Here is a 21,978-nt window from a genome sequence, read left to right as displayed (position 1 = left end):
AATTCAATAACTCCGGTGTCCCGTGCTCTCGAGCAACGACCTTGCCCCTCCCCCTCACCGACCCGTCATCCCCCCCATCGACCCCTGGAGCGCGTCGATTGGTCGAGGGGCGTGGCGGCCACACATAAAGGTGTGGTTAAGGTACGCGAGACGTCTGACCGAGCGCTAAAACCCATGGACGTGGTGTCACGCTCCAGAGAACCGGATCGGCGAGCCGCACAGGGGATTATGCGAACCAGGACCAGCCCCTAACTGCTGCACGGGCCCCAACGAGGAAAGCGAGTTATCGTTTCTTCGTATTGATTCTGCCAGAGCGATTTGCTCGATCGTCAGCATCCTGTGAAGGATTCTTTGATGCTTTGGGATCTTGTTGATGTAAGATTTTAGATTTTTATGGGGGTAGTGGTTTGGGGATGGAAACCATGGGATTGGCGTTCTGCAGGTGTCCACTTTTCTGATACCTGACTTGAATAGAAACTAGTTCGCCCTATTAGATGCTTTAGCGAATTCGAAGTAAAATGAAAATTCTATGCAAAATGTTACTTAATATTATGCTACACTATCATATAGACAATCATGGACGGTATAATTGTCGATCATACATAAAATCTGCAGTCTGTCAATCTTCTCCAGCTTGTAACATGTTAATTTTCACATCTCGTATGGCTTCGTTGATATTATTAATAAGAAATGAATGACGACTAATTATGAATAATAAACAATTGTCTTGCGAATAAGGTATACTAATATTTGAAATGTCTATAGTGACAGAGGAACGTAGAAGGATTCATTTCAATTATTCTTTGATGGATTCGGAAGTATTGATTATTTGCTGTGTGCAGTTGAAAATTATTCGTTCCGTTTTGGTCGTAAGATGCAATGCAAAGAGCGGCAAGGAATATTTGCTGTGTGAAAGTTGGATTTTCGACCGCTGGCGGCATCCGTGCAAAGATCCGCAAACAGGTAAGCAAATTTGATCGGTGGACGATTGTATACACGAACATAAAATACCTAGGAATCTATAATTTTATTAGACTATTTTTTCTTATAATTTTGTACAAGTTTGATTCCTGCACAATTCGATCTTCGTTATATTTGGATTTTGTGTATGTTATCGTTAATATATTTAATGGGAAAAGTACCTAGCACAAAGAGTATTTCTTTAGCTTTCATTCGAGCCCCCAAAGATTAAAAAATTACCACGCGAAAGTGTTAAAATATTATTTATTATTCAAGTACGAATGATGCTTGCCGTGTTTCCCATAAGGCACAATGTAATTTCCGGCAAGAATCATCTGATGCTGAAAATCTCAAAATAGCGCCATTTGACGTAGTGGCAAAACGCTCAAACGGTTAGCCAAACGTTACCATCAGGGGGTAATTTACCGACAGTGATAGATGGCGCCACGGGGAACAGCAGAAGGTAACTTTCTGCGCAGATAAGTTACCATCAAATACACCGACTGTCGGTAACGTTTGTCTAACAGTTTGAGCGTTTTGCCGCTACGTGGAATGGCGCTGTACGGACATTTATCAACAGCAGATGATGCTTGCCGGAATTTATATGTTGTGTTTCCCATAAGACACAGTGTAAATTCCGGCAAGAATCATCCGATGCTGAAAATCTCAAAATAGCGCCATTTGACGTAGTGGCAAAACGCTCAAACTGTTAGCCAAATGTTACCATCGGGGGGTAATTTACCGTCTGTGATAGATGGCGCCACGTGGAACAGCAGAAGATAACCTTCTGCGCAGGTAAGTTACCATTAAATGTACCGACTGTCGGTAACGTTTGTCTAACAGTTTGAGCGTTTTGCCGCTGCGCGGAATGGCGCTGTACGGCATTTATACACAGCAGATGATTCTTGCCGGAATTTATATAGTGTCTTATGGGGACAGCGGTAATAATCATTTGCGCCATACTTAACTAATTTAAAATATTAATAAAAGCATGGTAAATATAATAGTTAAAAATGCAATAAAATTCCTGCAAATATTTTGCGATATTGAAAACATAATAGAGGTGACATCATAAATAAAAACGTTATATAGAAATTTCTAGACACTTCTATCGGCCAATAGTCTTCGAAATTAAATCGAATTTAATTGTTTCTCTGATTTAATTAATTCAGTGACGAGGAATAACAATACAAAATTTTGTACGAAAATATTCTCCATCTCTGAAAGTTCACTCGTACAGAAAATCTCACACAAATTCATTTCCATCAAATGTTGCTGTGAAATCATTTATCAAACAATTCTACTCACAATTGCATTGGTCGTACATGTCCCAAGAGATTGCTAATTTCAGAATATAATTTTCGAACGAAAATTCGCATTAAATATTTAATTGGTACAGCAGAAAAGAACGGACAGATTCGTTCGACGCAGAGTTTCATTAGAAGATTGATGACGGCGACAGGGCGCCGAGGGAAAAGCGCAAACTGTAACGGCCGCATAATGACCGATAACGTCGAATAATTATTTTAATGAGGCGAAGCGTAGCAAATTAGTTTCGAACAGGTTCGGCAGCGGAGCACCGCGGCACCTCTGCTACGCCAGACTTTCTCTTCTGTCCACATGCCTCACGACTATCTAAACTTCACCGGGGGTTTATAAATACTGTGCACTTCCCCGCACGCTAATTAATTACCCTCCACTGTTGCGGAATGCAACGTGGCCCTGTGTGTCTTAATCAATTCGCACCTGAAAAACGTACCTTTCCCGATGGAAAGCTGCTCGAACATCCCCGATCGACGGATTTCACTTTTCGTATATAGTACGTTAAAAATTTCGGACAGCAACGAAGCTCGTGTTCCCTGTGATAAATTAGTTTGACAACAATGAAGCCTATATTTCTTTAATAAAATTTATTTATTTATTTATTTATTTACGGAGCCATTTTCGTTTAAATACATTCATTTAATAGTAACAAAACCTACGTTTCTTGTGAGAAATTGATTTAATATATATTTTGTATGTAGATTGTGTCTAAAACATTATCTACAATCATAAATCAAATTCCGAACCTGTTAGTAGAACAATTTAATTTCTGTTTCACTCCAATGCGTTGCAATTGCGATATAAAATTTTTATGCACCATAAATTTCCATTGATGCAGAACGATTATCATAAAGTTTCAGAGGAGGTATACGGCTGTCGCGAAATCATGTTTCGCGCCAGGAATATCCCAGGATCCCATTCGATCGCCCAATACAAGCGCGAAATAAAAGCGCACGGCCACGGAATATATATTCATTTTAATAACGAATTTATACAAATGCTCGCGGGACGATCCTGGATATCTCGAATTCCGGATATTTCCAATTCCAAATCGATAGGAATATTAACCGGGCATTACGGCGAACGGTCGCCTAATCAGCCGCCATCGGAATCACCGAGTTTCCGGGAGAGGCTTTATACATTTATTTCAACCGTTTTGCTTTCTTTAATCACTGCCTTCTAAATATGTAAACTGCTTCCAGGCCAGAGATACCTTTGAACTTCTCTTATCAGAACTGGCGGGTCACGGGGAAGCCTTTTGAATTTCCCGCGCTGCGCGAACTACTGGCCGCCGTTGCGATTTTTATTCCAAACACGAGTTTTTTGCGGTTATAAATTCAATACAAACCGATGGACCGTACAGAAACATATTTTCTTGTATTAATTCATCCAGTTGATGTTAAGTTTATTTAAAAGTATGTTGTTTAGCCTTTTAAGTGTACCGATACCCAAGGTCACCGTCATTCTCAGCGGACTCTCCGTGTATTCATGTATAACTCTGTAACTAAGAAACATTTTCAACTAAAAAAATTCCGAGATACTCTCTAAACCGTGACATTTCAAGTGCCAAAAGATTTCCTTGAGAATCTCTTACAGTTTTTAAGAAAAAAATTCCCAAAAATCAGCTTCTTCTGCAACCCCCTTATCTTACATTTTTCATAAATGGCTCGCGGACTTTTATGCAAAATAAATATTGTCTGCATCAACGGCAAGAAGCGAAGATCAAATACAATACAGATTAGGTTTCAGTAATTTTTCTGTTTGAAATTTTTCACATCGCTGCAGTTTTATTAAGATTGCTACGAATAGAACCATGTTTCGCACTCGATACACGATTGTTGCCACACTTAGTCCCTTCGATCAAACACTCTTCGCCAGAGTTAAGTATAGCACAAGCTTGATGGCCTCGAACTACGAAGAGCAATCTACTTTACTGCCATTTGGATTGAATGTACCTTCGTCGCTTCTCTGCGCCCTTTTAACGGCCACTGTGGGTACCTACGCTGCTACTTACCGTTTCTTTAGTGTTTCAACGTGGATCACTACCTATCATATAAATCGTTTAATGAACGGGCGATGACGTCGACCGTAGGCGAACATTTTCAACCGACTGTAATTAAATTGCTGTTTTCTTTAATCAACAGCGACATCTTACATCGTTCGAAAGAATCATTCCTTAAATGCCCCCTGAAATTCTAATACTGAATCAATTTTTATTAATTTTGATTAATTTTTAACTTTTTCTCACGCAGATACTTTTTAATTGATTTGAAATCAACGCGGTCCAGTTGTTTTTACAAGATTTACCGATTAGTATTGCTGTGTAAAATTAAAATAATATTTCGATATATATTTGTTAAAATAATTCTTACAAATTAAAGAACTCTGTTGTTCGGTGGTTCCAGCGTGAATTAGAGACAGCACAGGCGCGTACCAATTAACATACACCACGTTTTCGGTCCTTCTTGTTGTTTATTTTCTCGTCGAGTGAGACTATGAGAATCATAGTGTCGATATTTTTTTTTGCTTTTCTACGTCGCCAGCGTGCGATTCCGGTTTCTCAAGTCGTCGGACGCGTTTCCGTCGTAGCCGCCCACGGATTCCGTGTCGTGTGATCGATTTTCATTCAGCTGCAGTTGGTCGGGGGCTTCGGTAATTAATTCGCTGAATCTGGTCGCTACTTGCTTCCATTTCAGCAGGTCAGCTGGCTGGAATGGGAGACGATCGATCAATCCCCGGGAAAATCTATGCGATTCAGTCGCCGATCTGCTCCTCCAATCAAGATTTCATCTTAAACGAACGACAATTCGTTAAATATACATCGAACTATGTAGAACACTGCAAAATAAAACTCTCCGGATGAATAATACCCAAGAAGAACCAGGACCGATCATTTTTGGAACCTGCAGATAATTATAGAAGCCTCCTAACCTACATTCGCTCATTAAGTTGCCCCAGAGGGCACTGGCCGGGGGGCAAATGACGTCAGAGGAGGAAATAGATCGGTTTTACACTCTTTCAATGGCGAAATTAACTGAATGGGTACGGTTTTGTTGGTTTTTATTTTTCTGGGACCAGGACGGTGCTCCATGGGGCAATCTTTCAGGCCCTCGATCGTTCTGGGGCCAGAGGAGAATTCACTAGAAAATTTACTAAGCAAAATTGTTGGGGATATTCAGATTTGTATATTTTTGAATCAGAATAATATTAATGAGGAGAATATAGTAACTTTTTGGACTCTGGGATTAATATCTTCACTGTTCTCGGGGAAAAGGGAAAATTCACTAGAAAATGTACTAGAAAATATTATTAGGAATATTCATGCTCATATATTTTTGAATCAAAATAATATTGATGGGGAGAATATAGTAACTTTTTGGACCCCTGGATTAATATATTGACCGCTCTGGGGGAAAAGGGAAAATTCACTAGAAAATTTACTAGACAATACTATTAGGGATATTCATGCTCACATATTTTAGAAACAAAGTAATTTAAATGGGGAGAATATAGTAACTTTTTAAATCCTGGGATTAATATGGTGCGAATTAGTATAGTTTGGTTAGCCAGGGATTTGTATTTACTGGATCCGGATGAAGAGTCTCGGGGAAGTCACTATAATACCGTGAGGAAAGATACAGTGATGCTTCCGGAAGCTCGTGTGGGGCTTAGCCTGTGGTGATTAATGGTTTCAGGTTGGTTACCTCGCTAGCAGACGACAAAAATAAAAAGTTCCATTAACACTTAACCTAAATCCACTCAGCAAAGCTCACCAGGGCTCTAGGGGCAAAAAACGAATCGCTAGAAAAAAAAACGGTGCTTATGGTAAGAGCGCCCGGTGAGGGGCTTTTTGCTGGGTTAATTTGAAAGGGCCTTTAGAATGTCACTATGTGGCATTGGCAGCAAAAACACAGTAATTTTCTGGAGAATCTGCGAAAAATTTCGGTCGAAATGATTGATGGGGTTGCATCTAACCTAAATTCATTCTGTAGGGTCTTTGAAATTAGGGGGTAATAGATCAAGAACACAAAAGTCACAAGTATTGTGGCAGAAGAATTATACTAGATATTCCTAGGGTCCTACGTTATTTTTTGGTCATAGCATAATTCATGGTTGCCAACTTAAAATATGGAGTATCAAAATATGGTCTCAAAATATGGAGTATCGAGCTCAAAACCTGGGGTCCCTCAATCCGGGGAGCTAAAACCAAAGCTATCAAAATCTAGGGAATTATAGTTTGCTAAACGCTAGGGTGCTAACCTATAACAAGTTGAATGGGTGCTATGGTGTACAGTCCCAAATTCTAAGCAACACACTTTCGAGTCCGAACTGTACGGATACCAATCTCTAGACTACGGTAGTCTAGGGTCCCCAACGCCAAGGTTCCAGGTTGCAGTATACTAAACTGAAAAGCGCGAAAAGGTACTAGTCGCGAGAAGGGTCTGAGAATAGCAGAGAGGAGAGAGTTTAGGTTCGGAAAGGAAGACAGTGGGAGAGGAGTGTTTAATCCCCGTGACCACAGATCGAGTGATGGTGGGTGGGGGTTGAGAGTGGCGGGGGTGGGGCTGGGGGTTAAGTCTCGGGGCTTACCGTTAAAGTGAAAAAGACTGGGAGCAGCGCTATCGGAAGTGGCGAACCGCGTAGTTCCGATCTCTCGGATGGAGGTCCGGAAAGAGTCAAGTGTCTCAGTAAATCAAGAAGCTCGGCCAGCAATTCTCCGTGACGGCCCCCGACGTCCTGCCGTATTAAGCCCAGGGCGTCCCTAGCAATCACATGGGCGGTCACCCCTGGATTGTCAGCTGGTCGATGCAAAATTACCATTTAATGACCGCTCTTACGATTCTCAGCCGGTCTAAGGACCGGGGGTAACGCGGAATTTATGGTAACCATTGGCCTCCAAGTGTTTCCCTATGCGCCGCCGCCTCTGTCTGTGCTGCTTTACGCTCGAAACTATGGAGGTTAGGTCAATGGCATTCATAACCCAAACGTTCGCATCAAGCAAAGTCAGCGAGAGTTTGATAAATATTGAGGAAATTCATCTTCTGTTCACGCAAAATTCGTGAAAACTTGATTTTCACGTGTATTATATCAGTAAAAGTGACATAACTTTTTTGTTTCCGATCGTTTCTTTGTGAAACTTTTCTCGGCGCGTGCCTGACATTTTTCTGAAGAGAATGATACCCCACATGACACACTTCCGATCATATTTGTTTGTTTAAACCACGATTTAGTGAAACCTCCGTTATCCGAACCGATGGAATACTTCTATCTAAAACGAATCATATATGTTGGACTCGCTGAACTAGTTTGCAGAGATTTAATCCGCCTCTGTGTTTAGTTAACGCTGTTCCAACATCCGAACTCTCGTGTTTCATCAGTTCGGATAAGAGAGGCTCTACTAAATCGTGGTTTAAACAAACAAATATGATCCGAATCGTATCGTGTGGGGTATCATTCTCTTCAGAAAAATGCCAGGAACACGTTGGCGAAAGATTGATTAAGAAATTGTTACAAACAAAAAAGTTATAACTAAAATAAAGTCAATATTTAATTTACTCGCTATACTTTTCTGTACTCTAGCATGAATAATATTTGCACGTCATGTATTTTGGTCCCGAATTGTTCACAAACACGGAGGAATATAAACATTCAGAAAATGAAATGGGTCGATCGATGTTAATCAAGTACGCTGATTGATCCGAGTTTAATTAAATCCTATTGGTGCAAAACGTTCTGGAAATACTTGCAGGAACGGCGCACGCCAAAGACGATATTGGAGCTCGAAAATCGAATTTTACAAAATGTCTGAATCAGCGTGACCTATCGATTATCCGAGCATCATGTCGAAACGCGAGATCTCGGGAACGTACATTATTGGCCAACAACGGCGGAATTATTGCAGACTTCAGCGTTCTTCGTTTACTTGTTAATTTCATCAGCGTCGTGCAACTTCGAACGTGCACATTTACACTTTTCCCGCTTGCGCTCCGTTCCCTGTTCGCTTCAAGAACTTTTTACACCGTTCAATTAACGTCTGATTGAATTCTTCAAGGCGATCACTAACTAGTTCGATTTAATTACCTGCGAATGTTTGCAGCCATTACGTTTCCTTTTACGGTTAAAAATTGCACTTATTTTTGTCAAAAATATCGTTTAAGTCAAAGTTAAGTTAAGTTTATTCTCTAATGAAAGATCGAATTCGAAAAATGGTTTGTTTATCGCCAAAAAATGTACAGCCTTGTTTTTTTTTCACCTTCTCTGATAATATTTCTGCATTTTTGATATACTTTATCATTTCATCGTTTCGTCTATTAAAATTATAATTTGCTCCCCCTTTTCATAGTTTCTTTGACAATATTTCCGAAAATCAATTTTGTATTTTTTTTTTAAGTCTCCACCTTCATCGTTCATTTTATTGTAAAATATTGTCCACGACGTGGCATGCGAAAAACCGAAGACGCGTTTTCTTCTCAAAAATGCTCCCGCTTCGAACGTCCGTGGAAGCTTGAAAAAATTTTTTTCGTTACTGAAACCACCGCAGATTTGAAGATCGAAGCTTCCCCTTTGCAACGGTGCATTAAAAAGTAACGTGCGATTTTTTCCAGTCGTTTCGTCGAGCATCGAACGAGATGCGTCCCGGCAACGTTACAATCGTAGCGTTCCCCATTTTCGTTCCATAAAACCGTGGAAAAACGAGAAAAATTTTTGAAACTTTTCGGAGATGTTCGACGGTTGCATTTTTCGAGGAAAAATGTTTCGCGAAAGTCCGTCCGCTTATGGTTGTGCTGTGTTCTCGAGATTGTGTTTAAACGCTATTCGGGTGCGCTGTGGTTCAGACGTAATTGACGACGTCGATAATGGAGAACGAAAGTAGCGGGGAAAAATTAAAATAAGACGACGACGCGGGGATGTTTTCGGCGTATGGTAATAAGGATGCGCGGTAGTATTGAATGAAATTTAGAGCGCCATTGTTTGGGGAATATAGAATTACCAAGCAGCAGCTCCTGGACGTGCTGAGGCATCACTGGTTTCTTCAAATGGCCGAGGAAAAGCTGCAACGCCGCGGCGCACTCGAGGGCCGCGTTGCTGTTGTTATTGTTGCTGTTGCCAAAATGAGGTTTCTCCCCCCTCTTCAGCGAGTTCAGGATTCGCGTCCTGAGATCGCGGCGTCCGGCACGCCGGAACAAACCCTCCACCCTCGCATCTTCAATAAAAAGTATATCAGCACTTTACGCTTGCAACCCCCTTTCGCAAAGTGGACGCGAGAGAGGGTTGCATACATTGCGCTTTTCTCAAATACGTTCAACGCGTTTCGCACCGAAGTTATTTTTGCTACGAGCGGTCGAGGAATAAATAAGAAATAAATTCAAAGAAACGGGGGAACCTTTCAAAGCGAAAGGTTTCTGTTACAAAATTCGTTTAAACATGCGTAAACATTTTTGCAGAGACCATGGGTGGTGTTCATTTTTCCGTAAACGAACGGAAAGGATTTTGGCTGATTTTATTGTCAAAATAAAAGTAATATAATGACTTAAGTTAGTGTAAACTTTATTGCAGATTTTTTAATAGAAAGAACCGAAAGAATTTATGCGATTTTTCTTTTTGAAATGCGACTAATAGAAGAGAAATCATTTAAAGTACATTGTTGCAGTTTTTTTACCAGTTCCCTTCACATTAATGTTTTTCTAAAATTGCTTGAAGAATATAAAAGAAAGTTGATGTGTATCCTTTAACAGCTACACGGTCCGGGTCATTTTCGACCCAGGCGTTTCCGAGCCGTTTCGAAATTAAATTTCTCAAAAACTCGGGATGATATAGAAAAATGACTTTCGAAATACAAGATTAATGTTAAACAGTATAATTAAGAAACATTTGTTGTTACGTACGCTTTTTGAGGAAGATTATGGTCTGCCTGACCGACTGCAGAGATTTCTGCGATATTATATCGTCATCCGCATCCTGCCTGCAAAGAAAAGTTGCAGAACTAATCAACAATTTTTCTAGCCCGGATCGATATCAACAAAAATTATTATTATTCTACGCTAAAATTCATTCTACAGTGATTTCTCATCTTCAAAACATCCTCGACATTCAAATTGTTGCAACTTCGTCAAAAACAATCGTACAACAATGAATCTGGGCTCATTTCAACCCTTGAACCCTCCACTTTCACAGCCCGCTATTATTTTTCTCCTAAAATATTTTTTCCTGACGCAGCAGCAGGTGGAAAACTGAAGACACTTTCGAAAGACTCTATCCCGAAAATATGACAAACTTTAAAAAATTCTACAAACAAAGAAAAATTTCTTTCGAGACCGCGACCAGTCTGGATTTAAAGCTCGCAGTCTCCTCTTTCCAACGACGTGTCAAAACTTGATGTACGATTTTTTTTTAGCCACTTTAAAAAATAAAAACGAGTAGTCAGTTCTTTGCGTTTTTGCAAAGATACATTTTGCACCAGAGGCTGAATAAAACAATGAAAAAAAAAATCGTTCAACAAACAGTGAACATTCATTCCAAAGATAATGCTTCGGTCTTCAAATCCACGGCAGATTCACAGTTGCGAAAACACGGTTTTTAAACGTTTTCTCCAATCTTCTTTCTTGTCTTCTGCAGCGTTGAAACAATGAAAATGTTCGTGTTGCGAAAAGTAAGCACGTTTCGCGTTCCCGGGCGGATTACCGCGCGAATCGGGCCGGATAAAGAGTTCGCATACTCTCCGCGGGGATCATGTTACACGTGTGCGAAGCGAAGGTTCGTGCGCGCGCCTAATTGCCCGGCAGCGGCGATGATTAGCGTAATTGTGCGGAGCCGGTTCGAAACAAACAAACGGCCCGCGAGGAAACCAGAAATGAAAGTCCCTTGCAACTGGGTGGCAACTTTCCGCGATCGTGGAAACGAGCAGCCTGCTCGGGGCTCGCGATATTTCGAGCAACACTGTCGTTATTTATTATTGTTATTTCACGGCCCATGACGCATGCCGCTGGAAAACACCGGGAATTGTCGCTAGCGAGCGATTATTTCATGCACGGGGTGTCCCGAAACTTATGATCCCTGTTTTCCGGCTGATTTTGTGTAACACTGTTGCAAATTTCCATAAATTCCATCTAACAATGCTACTTTTATTAGGGCAGTCCGACGAGTGCCAGACACGCACGATCCTCTTGAAAAATATTTAAAATGAGGAAATAATTAATTTTTAGTAAAGTCGTACGAGTGCCGGGCAAATAAGTTTCTTTTTAGAAATATTTAAAACTGCTATAATCGTATAACATTGGTGCAAATTTCCATAAATTGCACCTAACAATGCTACTTTTATTAGGGCAGTCCGACGAGTGCCAGACACGCACGATCCTCTTTAAAAATATTTAAAATGAGGAAATAATTAATTTTTAGTAAAGTCGTACGAGTGCCGGGCACATAAGTTTCTTTTTAGAGATATTTATAACTGCCATAATTGTACAACATTGTTGCAAATTTCCATATATTGCACCTACCAACGCAGATTTTAACTACCTCACGATTTTAAAGCAACAAATTTATTTAGTCTGGATGAAAAAATCGTGAAAGGAACAAATTTTTTTTATAAAATGTAACAACAAACTTTATGAATAAAGAAATATGTACGCTCCATAACGGAAACTGTGCGGGCTAACAAAGAATAAAAGAGTGTGAATAAAATGCGTGTGCTGATTAAAAATTTCTGAACGTTCTCCTGCCAATATTTTCAATAAAATGATTTCATCACTCTTCTATCAAAATTTGAAAGAAATATTCAGATTAAGAATCTTGTAAATTTTATCCCATCATTTACAAAATGATACACGGCTAAATTAAAATTATTTAACCGATTTCAAGAAAGAGTGAATTCAGTATGTCGAACATTATCATTTGCATCACCGTCACAGTTCCCCGAAGTGGATCAAGGTAAGCGGAAGAGCCCAACACTGACACAAATGAATCAATCATCACGAACCTTGATAAGTTAAATGAAGATCAAGCAATGATGCAACGAGAAACTGACGGAAGTATAATGATAACATTCCACTGAAAATTATTAAACATTTTCTGGCAATGTTAGCTTATAAAGCAGCTGGCGACCGGGCAGCGTTTAATATTCCGGTAGCATGATCGGTGGAATAACACGAAGAATCGTTCTGGTTTGTTTGGTGAACGCGATCCTGGTTGCCGGGTCGTCGCGGATCTACGAGAAGGATCTATCGAGGAGTCGCAGGGATGCTTCCTGTCCCTCGTGCAGCCGAGATCGCCCAGATGCCTTGGCCAATTGGTGAGACACCAGTCGTGACATGATCTTTTTGAATTTTGAGAAACTATACTTATATTGTTAGCAAACAATCCGTTGAAAGTGGGATTTTTAGTAATTTCTTCTAAGAAAATTAGTGGACAATTTTTGGTAAACAATTGCCACACTTAAAAGCACATATATTGCTCAACTTACGGTATTTTTTTGATAGCAAGTTCTCCAAAAATGTCAGAGTAACAGCATTCTCCCTTCACCGCATCCTTACAATTTCCAAATTCTCAGGAGAGAGTCCACTATCCCCACATTTTAATACCTACTGCCCAGTACAAAATTATTTCCACAAAAACAATTCAAGGTTATGAAACTAGACACTTCGGGTTATAAAATGAGCTAAGGTAGACTGTCCTACGATTTTTTTTCACGAAGTTACAACAATTCAAAGTGCTCAAACATTTACGACAAGTGACATTAGACTTAGCAACCCTCTAACCCCTTATGAACAAGAATTACTATAACTTTTCCCAGAGAACTGTCTGGTTTTAGATTATTTTAGGTTATGTACGGCCACATCAGGTTATGTTAGGTTAGGAATTAGACGCACAGCCTTGAGTTCAACGACTGTTCGAAACAACTGTCGACTGGACGTCATCGGTACCTCAAGATTCATCGAAGGGTCAATTAGGCTAATAAGAATTTCGTTGCAGGTCCTCGCCGCCAAGGGAGCCCCGTGATGCAGCAAACACTTTCTGGTCGAGCAGCAGCGCCGAGTCTTCCGACCCTTTGCTATCGTCACCTTTGCAATCCTCGCCTTTGCAACCCTCATCTCTGCAATTCCCACGTCTGCAACCCCCATTTTTACAACCCCCGCAGTATGGCAGCCCCTTTCCCCTCGGTCCCGCTAATCCATTTCGTGGAACCCTTGGAGGCAGAGGTGGCCACGGCCCAGTCATCGGGCCCTGGAGCACCAGCAGACGCGAGAATCCCTTCTCTTTCGGACTCGGGGGCCTCAATCCTGACCTGGCTTCTGCACCAACCTCCCCTCTTCGCGGTCTGAACCCTCCAATCTCACCCATAATACCGTTCCGACCCTCTTCCTCAATTATTGGGAACTTCGGCAGAGTCCCATACAGGAGACCTAACCTCTACGGCCTGTCCAGATCTGAACCTACACTGCTGAACCAGGGGAAGCTTGACTATGATCCGATTCTGGGATCAGTGTACGAGGACCCGAAGACGAAAATGTCTGTGGTCTACAGGGCTGACAAGTTGAACGACGACTCCAGTGAAGAAGACAACGTTCCTCTTTATCCCTCGGACTATCCAAGAAGACTGGTGAACGGAGTGCAGGCTAATGTTTATTCGTCGGACTATCCTAGAAGCTGGAGGGTGCAAGGACTGGTCAATGGAGTGCCGCAAGATAATGCTCCATTTCCGGTGGACTATCTCAGAAGAGCAGACGGAGGGGTGCAAGATGTTCCCGGTAGGAAGCTAGCGGCAGTTCAGTTGAGTAGAGCCGAGGCGATCGTGAAGCCCCTGAGGGAGCTTAAGGTACTTAACGGAGCTGGCAACGTCGTAAGTCAGCTTAGGGACACTAGGATGGCTGATAGAGCCACCGAACCGCAAGAACATCTTGATGACACTATGGTGGGCGCTGTATTGAGACATCCCCAAACGGATCAGATCCAGGATGCTAGGATGGCTGACAGAATCATTCAAGGGGATCAGTCTAGGGAATCTAGGGTAACTAATAGGGCCAGCCAACCTCAGAAACATCAGACTAGGGACTCTAGGATGGCCGACAGGTTCATGCAACCTCAAATAGACGAAACCCAGGACGCCAGGATGCTTCAGAGTTTCGCTCAATCCCAGAAAGATCAGCCTAGGGAATCTAGGATGGTTGGCAGCTTTGCCCAACCTCAAGATCAGTCTAGGGACGCCAGGATGGCTGATCAGTTCAGCCAACCCCCGGAAGATGATGATCGAATGTCCAGCATAATGCAGGTTCCAGAAACTGGAGCTAGACACCAAAACACGCCATCGGAACTGGAGATTTTGAAGATGATACAACAGATTGGAACCATGTTTGCCAATCGTAGCTCTTTGGAGGATCAGCGGAAAGACCAGGGACGTGATCAGCAAGGAGTTCAGCTTGCTAAGAAGAGTAATGAAAACGATCAGGCTCATAGAAGTAATGATTTCCCAGGGACAGGAGAGGTTAAGGAGAAGAGGGATGTTGCAAATGGAGAAAAAGTTCCAGTGATGGCGAATGATCAGCTGGAGTTGAGTTCTTTCGAAGATCTTCACCATGAGACGACTCCTAAGACTGTGACCCCTGTAGAGTTCATTGAGACTATGTCTTAATTGTTTATGACTATGCTACGTGTGGAACGAATCTAGGGAATTATTTTTACGGGGTTGGTAACTCTTATTTTTATCGACTATAACAGGAATTATTTTTATGAGATTGGCTACTGTTACTTTTCAATAGCTTGTTGAGGTTATGTTTTAACAGTGACCATATGTGCAATATGTAAAATCGATCCAGAGAATTATTTTTACTAGATTGGCAACTATGACTTTTATTGAGGAACTAACGATGGCTATTATTTCTGATACCAAGTGTTGAGGTTACAAATGTATTTTTGTTTAACAGTTTGTGCACATATTAATATGAAAAGTAGATGAGACAGATATTAGTAGCGTGACAAATGTTAGTTACACGTGATCGTGAATCCTGTTATGTTCGTTTCTGAGAGTTGCTACAACAGTAGAGTTTTCGTTGCTCAGTTGGCAACACTGTTACATTTAAATTTAAGGGTAAGGGAATAATCGTGAAATAATCAATTTTTGTCTTCTTTTTCTGAACGAGGTGGTGGTTACTGTATAATGTATATTGTTATTGTATTATAGAAAGACTATAATTATTGTACAAGCTCGAATAAAGACATACTAACATAGAAATTAGTGCAAACGAATGTAAAATAATTGTCCCAATAAAATGTCCTCCCAAAAATACACAAAAATCACAAAAATTAACAAGATTAAGTATGAAAGAATTTTCTTAATAAAATGACTTCAAAGAAAGGAGTTATGCACCATTAGAATAATTTTCTCACATTCCTGCTACAATTTTTGAAGAGGAATAAAGTTAATCTAAAAATTTAAAACAAAAGTCGCCCTTTTGATCTGGAGAGAGACAAACTGTTCAACGATTTCAATTCGCGAATGTTCCAATGTCTGACCAACCGGAAGTTGGATTCTCAGATCGGTTCCGTTCACCTTAAGCGATTCCACGCAGGATTCTTTCATCCAGCAACACTGTTCTACTTTCTCCCAACCCTCGTCTGTAAAACTAAGTCTCAATCTCGAGTTCTTCCTTTCACCGGAAACCATGAACTTTTCTTATCTCCGTCGGTTTTGATTAGAGCCACGCCGTAAGAACAGCTGCCAGGAAGCACGTACCGGGCCGTTTCCATTAAAGAGCCATGCTTAGTTAACCATCTACGAAGAACAGCTTCTTTCTTCAAGTCCGTGTTATCAGAATGATTTTGTCTTTATTTATCAAGAGTTCCATATCACCCTCGTTACTATTTTTTAACTCAGCTTCTGTCAGTGGTGACGTAACAGGACAACCAAAACGGCGCCACAACTCCCTTTTCTGAAGTAATTAAGAAAATGATTTCGTGTTTTATTCATTTTTGTGTTCTTTAAAATTTTTTTTATTCACTTTCAGTCTAAGTTCTTTTTCAGTCAAAAAGGGGCATAGCTTCTTTTTTGAAGTCGTTTTATTAACAAAAATTATTTTATATCTTTTATATCATCATGTTGTTTTTTTATTAAACACAGTTAACTATTCGTAACTACCGTATCAAACTTTTCATGAAACACACCGAACAAACTTTTGGAAATATCTGCAAACTAAAATGCATAGAGAATGTTAAACAATTTTCATTTGTTTCTTTTTAAAAAAATTTTTTTTTGAGAGGAAGCACGCAGTATTTAATGAAATAATAATTACTGACATTTAGAATCGAAATACATCGAATGTATTTCGTCGGATTGGAATCTGAAAAATTCGTGGAAAATACATGGCGCTGTCTTGCGTTGCCATACTTTTTTCTTTTTTGACGTTACCGGTATATACATATAATTGATTCAGGCCGGAACCGCTAATGGAAAACTTTTTGAATAAAAAACTAAGTAACTTTCTTTTTTATTTCGCGCGAACGGAAATTCTGCCCGCTGTGCGTCGGAATATATGTATTTGATGCAAATCATGCAAACCGTTATTGCTTCAGCTGCATCGGATTTTTCCGAGCGGAATTTCGCATGTGTTGCAGTTAAAACCTAATGAAAGCGTTATTATAAGATATCTGACGCATGGCCAGTTTTTCCAGTAAGATTGCACTAACGTCAGATATTTATTCAGTCTCCAAATATGAATAAACCTTCGCATATCATTTATTTTATACATTTATATATATATTGTATTTTATATGTAATTATTCCTATTTTATTTAGAATTCATTTTATACATCATTATTTTATTTAAGATTTATATTACGTATAATTATTAATGTTTCATTCACAATTTAACTTGTACATAATAAGCAGTAAATAATGATAATATTCAGATTTTATTTAGAATATATTTCATATTATATTTTTTGATATTATATATACAATTTTCACAGAAATTTATATTTTTATAATTCAAGTGCTTCATTGTTAAAATGTTAACAAAAATTATGTAAATGCAATTAATTTGTTTATGAATCAGTGTCAAGGAATTTCTCCCATTCTTCAGTGGAACGAATGAGATTGTTTTTCGTTAGAAAATACAATGAATGAAATACAAATTTCAGATTCGAATCGTTATTTATAGATGTAGAGTTTTGGTTAGCGAAAAACCAATTCTTGATAAAAATCAAATTTCCGTTTACAGCAATGCCTATTTTCTCTCCCCTTTGTTTTACCATTTTTCATTTATTCTGGGTCAAAAAGTTGCCACACACCAGCAGATTAACAATCTTTTTGTTTTCCTCCCTTTCAGAGGACTGCGGTGGTTGATTTTATGGTTGCCATGCAATCTTTCCAAACTGCTCTGCAAGAAGCATTATAATTTCGAACGGAAGCATTGTCCTAACTCGGAAAAAATTTCAGAGACTCGTTTGATATTGTTAAACGTACCTGCAAAGTCTTAAAATTATATGTTTATTGTTCATGCTTGAAAAAAATCCCAAAAACCAATTCGTTCTTTAATTATTATATTAGCCGAATTTTCTTGAATAACATTTCAATGACAATTCTTTAATAACATAGCAATAGCCACCAAATGGTTAATTGGATAATTCGTCGATTTTTAATGTATAATTTAACTAAATAGTAAGAGTTAATGTTGAAAATTTAATATTGTAATTCTTTTAATATACAAAATGGTGCACCACAATTAAGAAATTGGCCATAATATTTTCCAAACGAATAATAAAAATACAACGCAATTAATCAATTAAAACTTGAAAAATACAATATTAAACAGTATTCCAATAGCTGCGAAACGTTAATCGCTTTAAAAATCCTAAAAATTGCCAAAAATCGCGATTCTAGAAATTTGCAGCGAACGCAGGATTGTTGAATGGCGAACTGAGCTCCGCTGTCGATTACGAAAGAAAATCGTCGAGCAAGAGATTAAAATTAGAGCGCTCGCCGGCTCCGTATAGTCAATATTCCATTAACATTTCGCCGTTGCGAAAGAACCGTGAATGCGAACCTCTGCGGCATTATTAAATGGCCGGCGTCGCCGTTATTGTGCGTTACGTATCACTGTTTGAAAACAACGCACCCGTTCATAATGCTGACGCGCGACAATGAAAAGCGTGCTACGCCCGAGGACGGTCAAAAGTGCCCTAAATTCGGGCGCCCGACCCGGCCCGGCCCGGCCCGGCGAAATCCCGCGTGTCGAAACACGATGAAACGGCAAATAACTTCGGAATCCAGAAATCGCAACGCTATTTGCAAAATACTGCGAACGGAAGCGCCTTGAATCGAGAAATATGCGAGCCAAAATGTTTTATACAGTCAACTGTTTAATTGTTTATCAAACACACCTTTTTTCCCTACACGATTTTGAAATACCAAAATGTTATCTATTTACCATACTGTTCTCTACCATTTTTGCACCGAATTTTTACACTGTTTTATAACAGGATTTTAATCAGCAAGCTCGGTTTAACTTGTAATAATTTGAAAATTTAACAGGAACGATCACAAAGCTTTTCAATATTGATTTGTTTTAGCTAGTTTAATTTAACAATGATTATCAAACCGAATAGAAAACGATACTATTTATTTATAATGTTTGTCATTTTCTAATATCGTTTGGTTGCAGAATGTTGTGTCAGCTTTAATGATTACTAGAAAAAAATGACGAAGTAGTTTCAGTTACGAGAATTCATAAAAATTCTGTATAGTATATATTTAATTATTATAATGATTTATAATCATTATTTCCCCCGAACAACTTGGCAATTCGATTGCAATTAGAAGTATTCGTTTTAATTCGATCATGTGCCCCACCACGTCGAAATTCCGCCATGTCAGCAACCGTTGCGTGTCGAATAATCATGCGTGTGCAGTGACGTCACCCCGAAATTCGGTTTAAAAGCGGCCGGGACCAACGGAATCTTCAGTTCAGTTCGAAATCCTCGTCCTCAACGATGTTTTTCAAAAGTTGCCTGTGCCTCGTGGTCGCAATAGCCGTGGTACAATGTGTGCCAACAGGCAAGCTGGAGAAGATCTCCGAGTCCTCAGCAATAGCACCGAAGGAGCTCGAAGACCTTGATCTGGAGGATACAAGTGCCGACAAGGAGAGGCTGAAGAAGCAAGCATCGTTCCTCGTGGAGATTCGCCCAGGGTCTGAGAATGGACAACAGGGGTCCCAGGATGGGTGTCAGGGACAAGTGCAGGGACAGGTGCAGAGCCTGAACGTGGTTCAACAGTCTCCTGCGGCGCCGCAGGTGCAAACCTACAGCATCCAACAGGCTGCACAACCTATGCAAACTGTAGGAGTCTTCCCAGCACCTCAGTTGGCAACTCAGACTTACATAGTCCCTCAGCAGTCCTACATGATGCCTCAGCAGGTGGTTCCCCAGCAGGTACAGAGCAGTGTACTTAAATTTGCAATTTAGAGGGTCTAGGGGATTATTGCTTCGCGTGGTGGGGGGGGGGGGGGGGAGAGTGGTGCACGAGTGCAACAGGTTTAGTCAAATTTAATTGAACAATATTGCGTTTCCCCAGCAATTGGTCCATCAGCAAGTAATTCCATCGGTGCAGACCCTGCAGATCATCCAGCCCCAGCAACCTTGTGCCTCAGAGTCCAAGGTCCAAGTTATCGAGAAGAAGATCGAAGTCCCAGCACCCGCACCTGCACCCAAACCTGCCCCTGAAGTCGTCGATGTCAAGCCACAACCTGAGAGGATCGTGGTGCCCAAGACCCAAATCGTTGAAACCGTCAAGCTAGTACCTGTGCCACCTGTCTGCAAGGAGAAGCTGATGGTGGTGCCCTCCAAGCCTATGGTGGTTGTCCCACAGCCCACTGTTGTTAAGGTGCCCCATTGCACTCATGAAGGACAAGAACTCGTCTCCCAGTGCAGCTGTAACCAACAGGCGATGAGGGCTGCTGCTATGGGACCTGTTGATCCGATGCACATGATGGCCATGAGAGCGAGACACATGCCCCATATGAGGAGTGACATTCATTTTGTCAAGGACGTCAAGGTTTAGAGGTGGGTTTTTGTTCAAAATTTTATGGTTGATCGAGATGGGGATGTTTAGGGAGTTTGTGGTTCATGGGGTAAGGAAGACACTTGGGGTTTTTATAATGCTAAGGTTAGTCACGTAGGGTTATTCACTAGCCTAGTGAATTTCTGTTTCATAAGTTGGTAACAGTTCAGGGGATACCCTGTACTATCTACTAGGAGAAATTTAGTTTTGTAACTGTCACTTAAAACTCTGTTTAAGCGAACATTTGATTTCTTAGCTCTGAGTCTAGCGAAAGTGAGGTTATGTTCGATATTGTTATAATTTGGGTGCGTTCAACATACGGAATTGAAGTTCCTTTCATTTATTATGATTTAAGTGTTTCTGTTTTATATACATGATCCAGAGTATGTCGGTTTAGGAAATTTTAGCTCCACAAGTTAATTAATGATAAACGAGAACGTCAAGTGAAGTGAACTCTTCATTGCTGTAACAGCGATGTTTAATTCTGCCTCGTTCTATGTACCACAGGTGTATCACACGTTGAATTTGATGACTCTACAGCGACACGATGACGATCAATATGGAGGACTCTAAAGCGGATTCCAATGTACGCCCCTGTGCGCTTTTAAGAGCAAATAAAACGAAAATATGATGACATAATTCCGACCTCACTAGCTCATTAACCACCAATCCTCAGTAATGAATTTTGCCACCTCTTAATTTTTAATTATACGGTTACGGGATCTAGCCGGAAAACTAGTTAAACGTCAATCTAAATTATCGAACTCTTTTCAAGTGATCGCATTATGCCCGTGTTCACAGGAGTTTCGTATCGACTATAAGTATTTAATTAAATACCGACTTAGTGTACTTAGTGTACATTTAATAATTGACCGAGAACGGTTAGCTTGATTCCAATGAAATTTTATGACGCGTGAAACATAAAATCAATTACAGCAACAGGATATATAATTTATTTTTAAACGATAATACAATTATATAATTTTGCAAATCTAATAATTTTTGGATACAGAGAATTAATCAAAATAAAGTACACGAAGGCCACATTTATTACAGGAAAAAGCTGATAAAATTTCTACAAACTTCTCAAGTGAATACACGGCTTAGTCGTTGTATTAAGCTGCGTCTTCACTTTGCGATTAATTAAATGCACCTCGCGTAGTCATTGAAATATGTATGACAAGAACCATTGTTCCATGTAATATTTCTTAAAAAACAAAAGCACAAGTAATTCCTATAAATCTCGCAAATGAAAATGTTGTCGCATTAAGTCACATCTCTGCTTTCCAATTAGTTATTCACAGTTCATAAAATCGTTCAAATATACCCACCGTTTAAGCACAACCTCTACATACAAAAATACAAAATAAATCGCCACAAACTCGTCCAGTGGAAACCCGTCTTGATGACATCGCCGATAAAATAATTAACGAATGTGGCCGGCCGATGGCCCATCAGCTTGCAAAGAGACCCGATTAAAGTTCCGGACCGCAGCTGAATTTTTAAAAGCCCGGTAACGTGTCCCCATAGGGTCCTCCGTTCGTTCGGTGCATAAGCGATCAATGATTCAGCGTCGCTTTAACCCTGATATATCTTTCATACGACCGTGTAAAAAGCTAAGCCGGCCGATCATCACCACGCGAGGAGAT

General features: G+C 40.1%; 4 protein-coding genes across 6 annotated transcripts in view; 2 read left to right on the top strand and 2 right to left on the bottom strand.

The window, feature by feature from the left end:
• Positions 1–21,978, bottom strand: part of LOC143358944 (uncharacterized) — a 321,603-nt gene that overhangs the window by 152,832 nt on the left and 146,793 nt on the right. The gene's annotated exons all lie outside the window — the stretch shown is intronic.
• The window catches only part of LOC143358943 (uncharacterized), a 49,973-nt gene continuing 32,602 nt past the window's right edge, over positions 4,608–21,978 (bottom strand). Inside the window, exons 2-5 of the mRNA XM_076796490.1 lie at positions 10,170–10,246; positions 9,275–9,487; positions 6,874–7,082; positions 4,608–4,991 (exon numbers count right to left, since the gene is read on the bottom strand). Coding sequence (XP_076652605.1) covers positions 4,815–4,991; positions 6,874–7,082; positions 9,275–9,487; positions 10,170–10,246 — 676 coding nt within the window. The 3' untranslated portion in view covers positions 4,608–4,814. The remainder of the gene's footprint in view (positions 4,992–6,873; positions 7,083–9,274; positions 9,488–10,169; positions 10,247–21,978) is intronic.
• Positions 12,269–15,508, top strand: LOC143358764 (uncharacterized). 2 transcript variants are annotated; one of them, XR_013083004.1, is made up of 3 exons: positions 12,269–12,571; positions 13,252–15,077; positions 15,135–15,508. XR_013083004.1 is itself a non-coding variant. In XM_076796187.1 (2 exons), the coding sequence occupies exons 1-2, from the start codon at positions 12,411–12,413 to the stop codon at positions 14,906–14,908; spliced, it is 1,818 nt and encodes a 605-aa protein (XP_076652302.1). In that variant the 5' UTR covers positions 12,269–12,410; the 3' UTR covers positions 14,909–15,508. The 2 variants fall into 2 exon arrangements, 1 of the variants encoding a protein (XP_076652302.1); XM_076796187.1 differs by having other exon boundaries at positions 13,252–15,508.
• Positions 19,132–20,962, top strand: LOC143358543 (uncharacterized). Its single transcript, XM_076795724.1, has 3 exons — positions 19,132–19,701; positions 19,844–20,331; positions 20,837–20,962. Exons 1-2 carry the CDS (start codon positions 19,264–19,266, stop codon positions 20,327–20,329), a joined length of 924 nt encoding a protein of 307 aa, XP_076651839.1. The 5' UTR covers positions 19,132–19,263; the 3' UTR covers positions 20,330–20,331; positions 20,837–20,962.

This window comes from Halictus rubicundus, chromosome 11 (genome assembly GCF_050948215.1).
Source record: "Halictus rubicundus isolate RS-2024b chromosome 11, iyHalRubi1_principal, whole genome shotgun sequence".
Classification (NCBI taxonomy): domain Eukaryota; kingdom Metazoa; phylum Arthropoda; class Insecta; order Hymenoptera; family Halictidae; genus Halictus; species Halictus rubicundus.
The sequence above is the reverse complement of the archived record's forward strand: the minus strand, read 5'-3'. Positions and strand labels throughout refer to the sequence as shown.

Excerpts from the sequence above, each read along its gene's own strand:
- LOC143358764 (XM_076796187.1), top strand. The coding sequence starts at position 12,411 with ATGATCGGTGGAATAACACGAAGAATCGTTCTGGTTTGTTTGGTGAAC. Across the intron at positions 12,572-13,251 it reads CCAGATGCCTTGGCCAATTG|GTCCTCGCCGCCAAGGGAGC; the intron begins GTGAGACACCAG and ends ATTTCGTTGCAG.
- LOC143358543 (XM_076795724.1), top strand. The coding sequence starts at position 19,264 with ATGTTTTTCAAAAGTTGCCTGTGCCTCGTGGTCGCAATAGCCGTGGTA. Across the intron at positions 19,702-19,843 it reads AGCAGGTGGTTCCCCAGCAG|CAATTGGTCCATCAGCAAGT; the intron begins GTACAGAGCAGT and ends GCGTTTCCCCAG.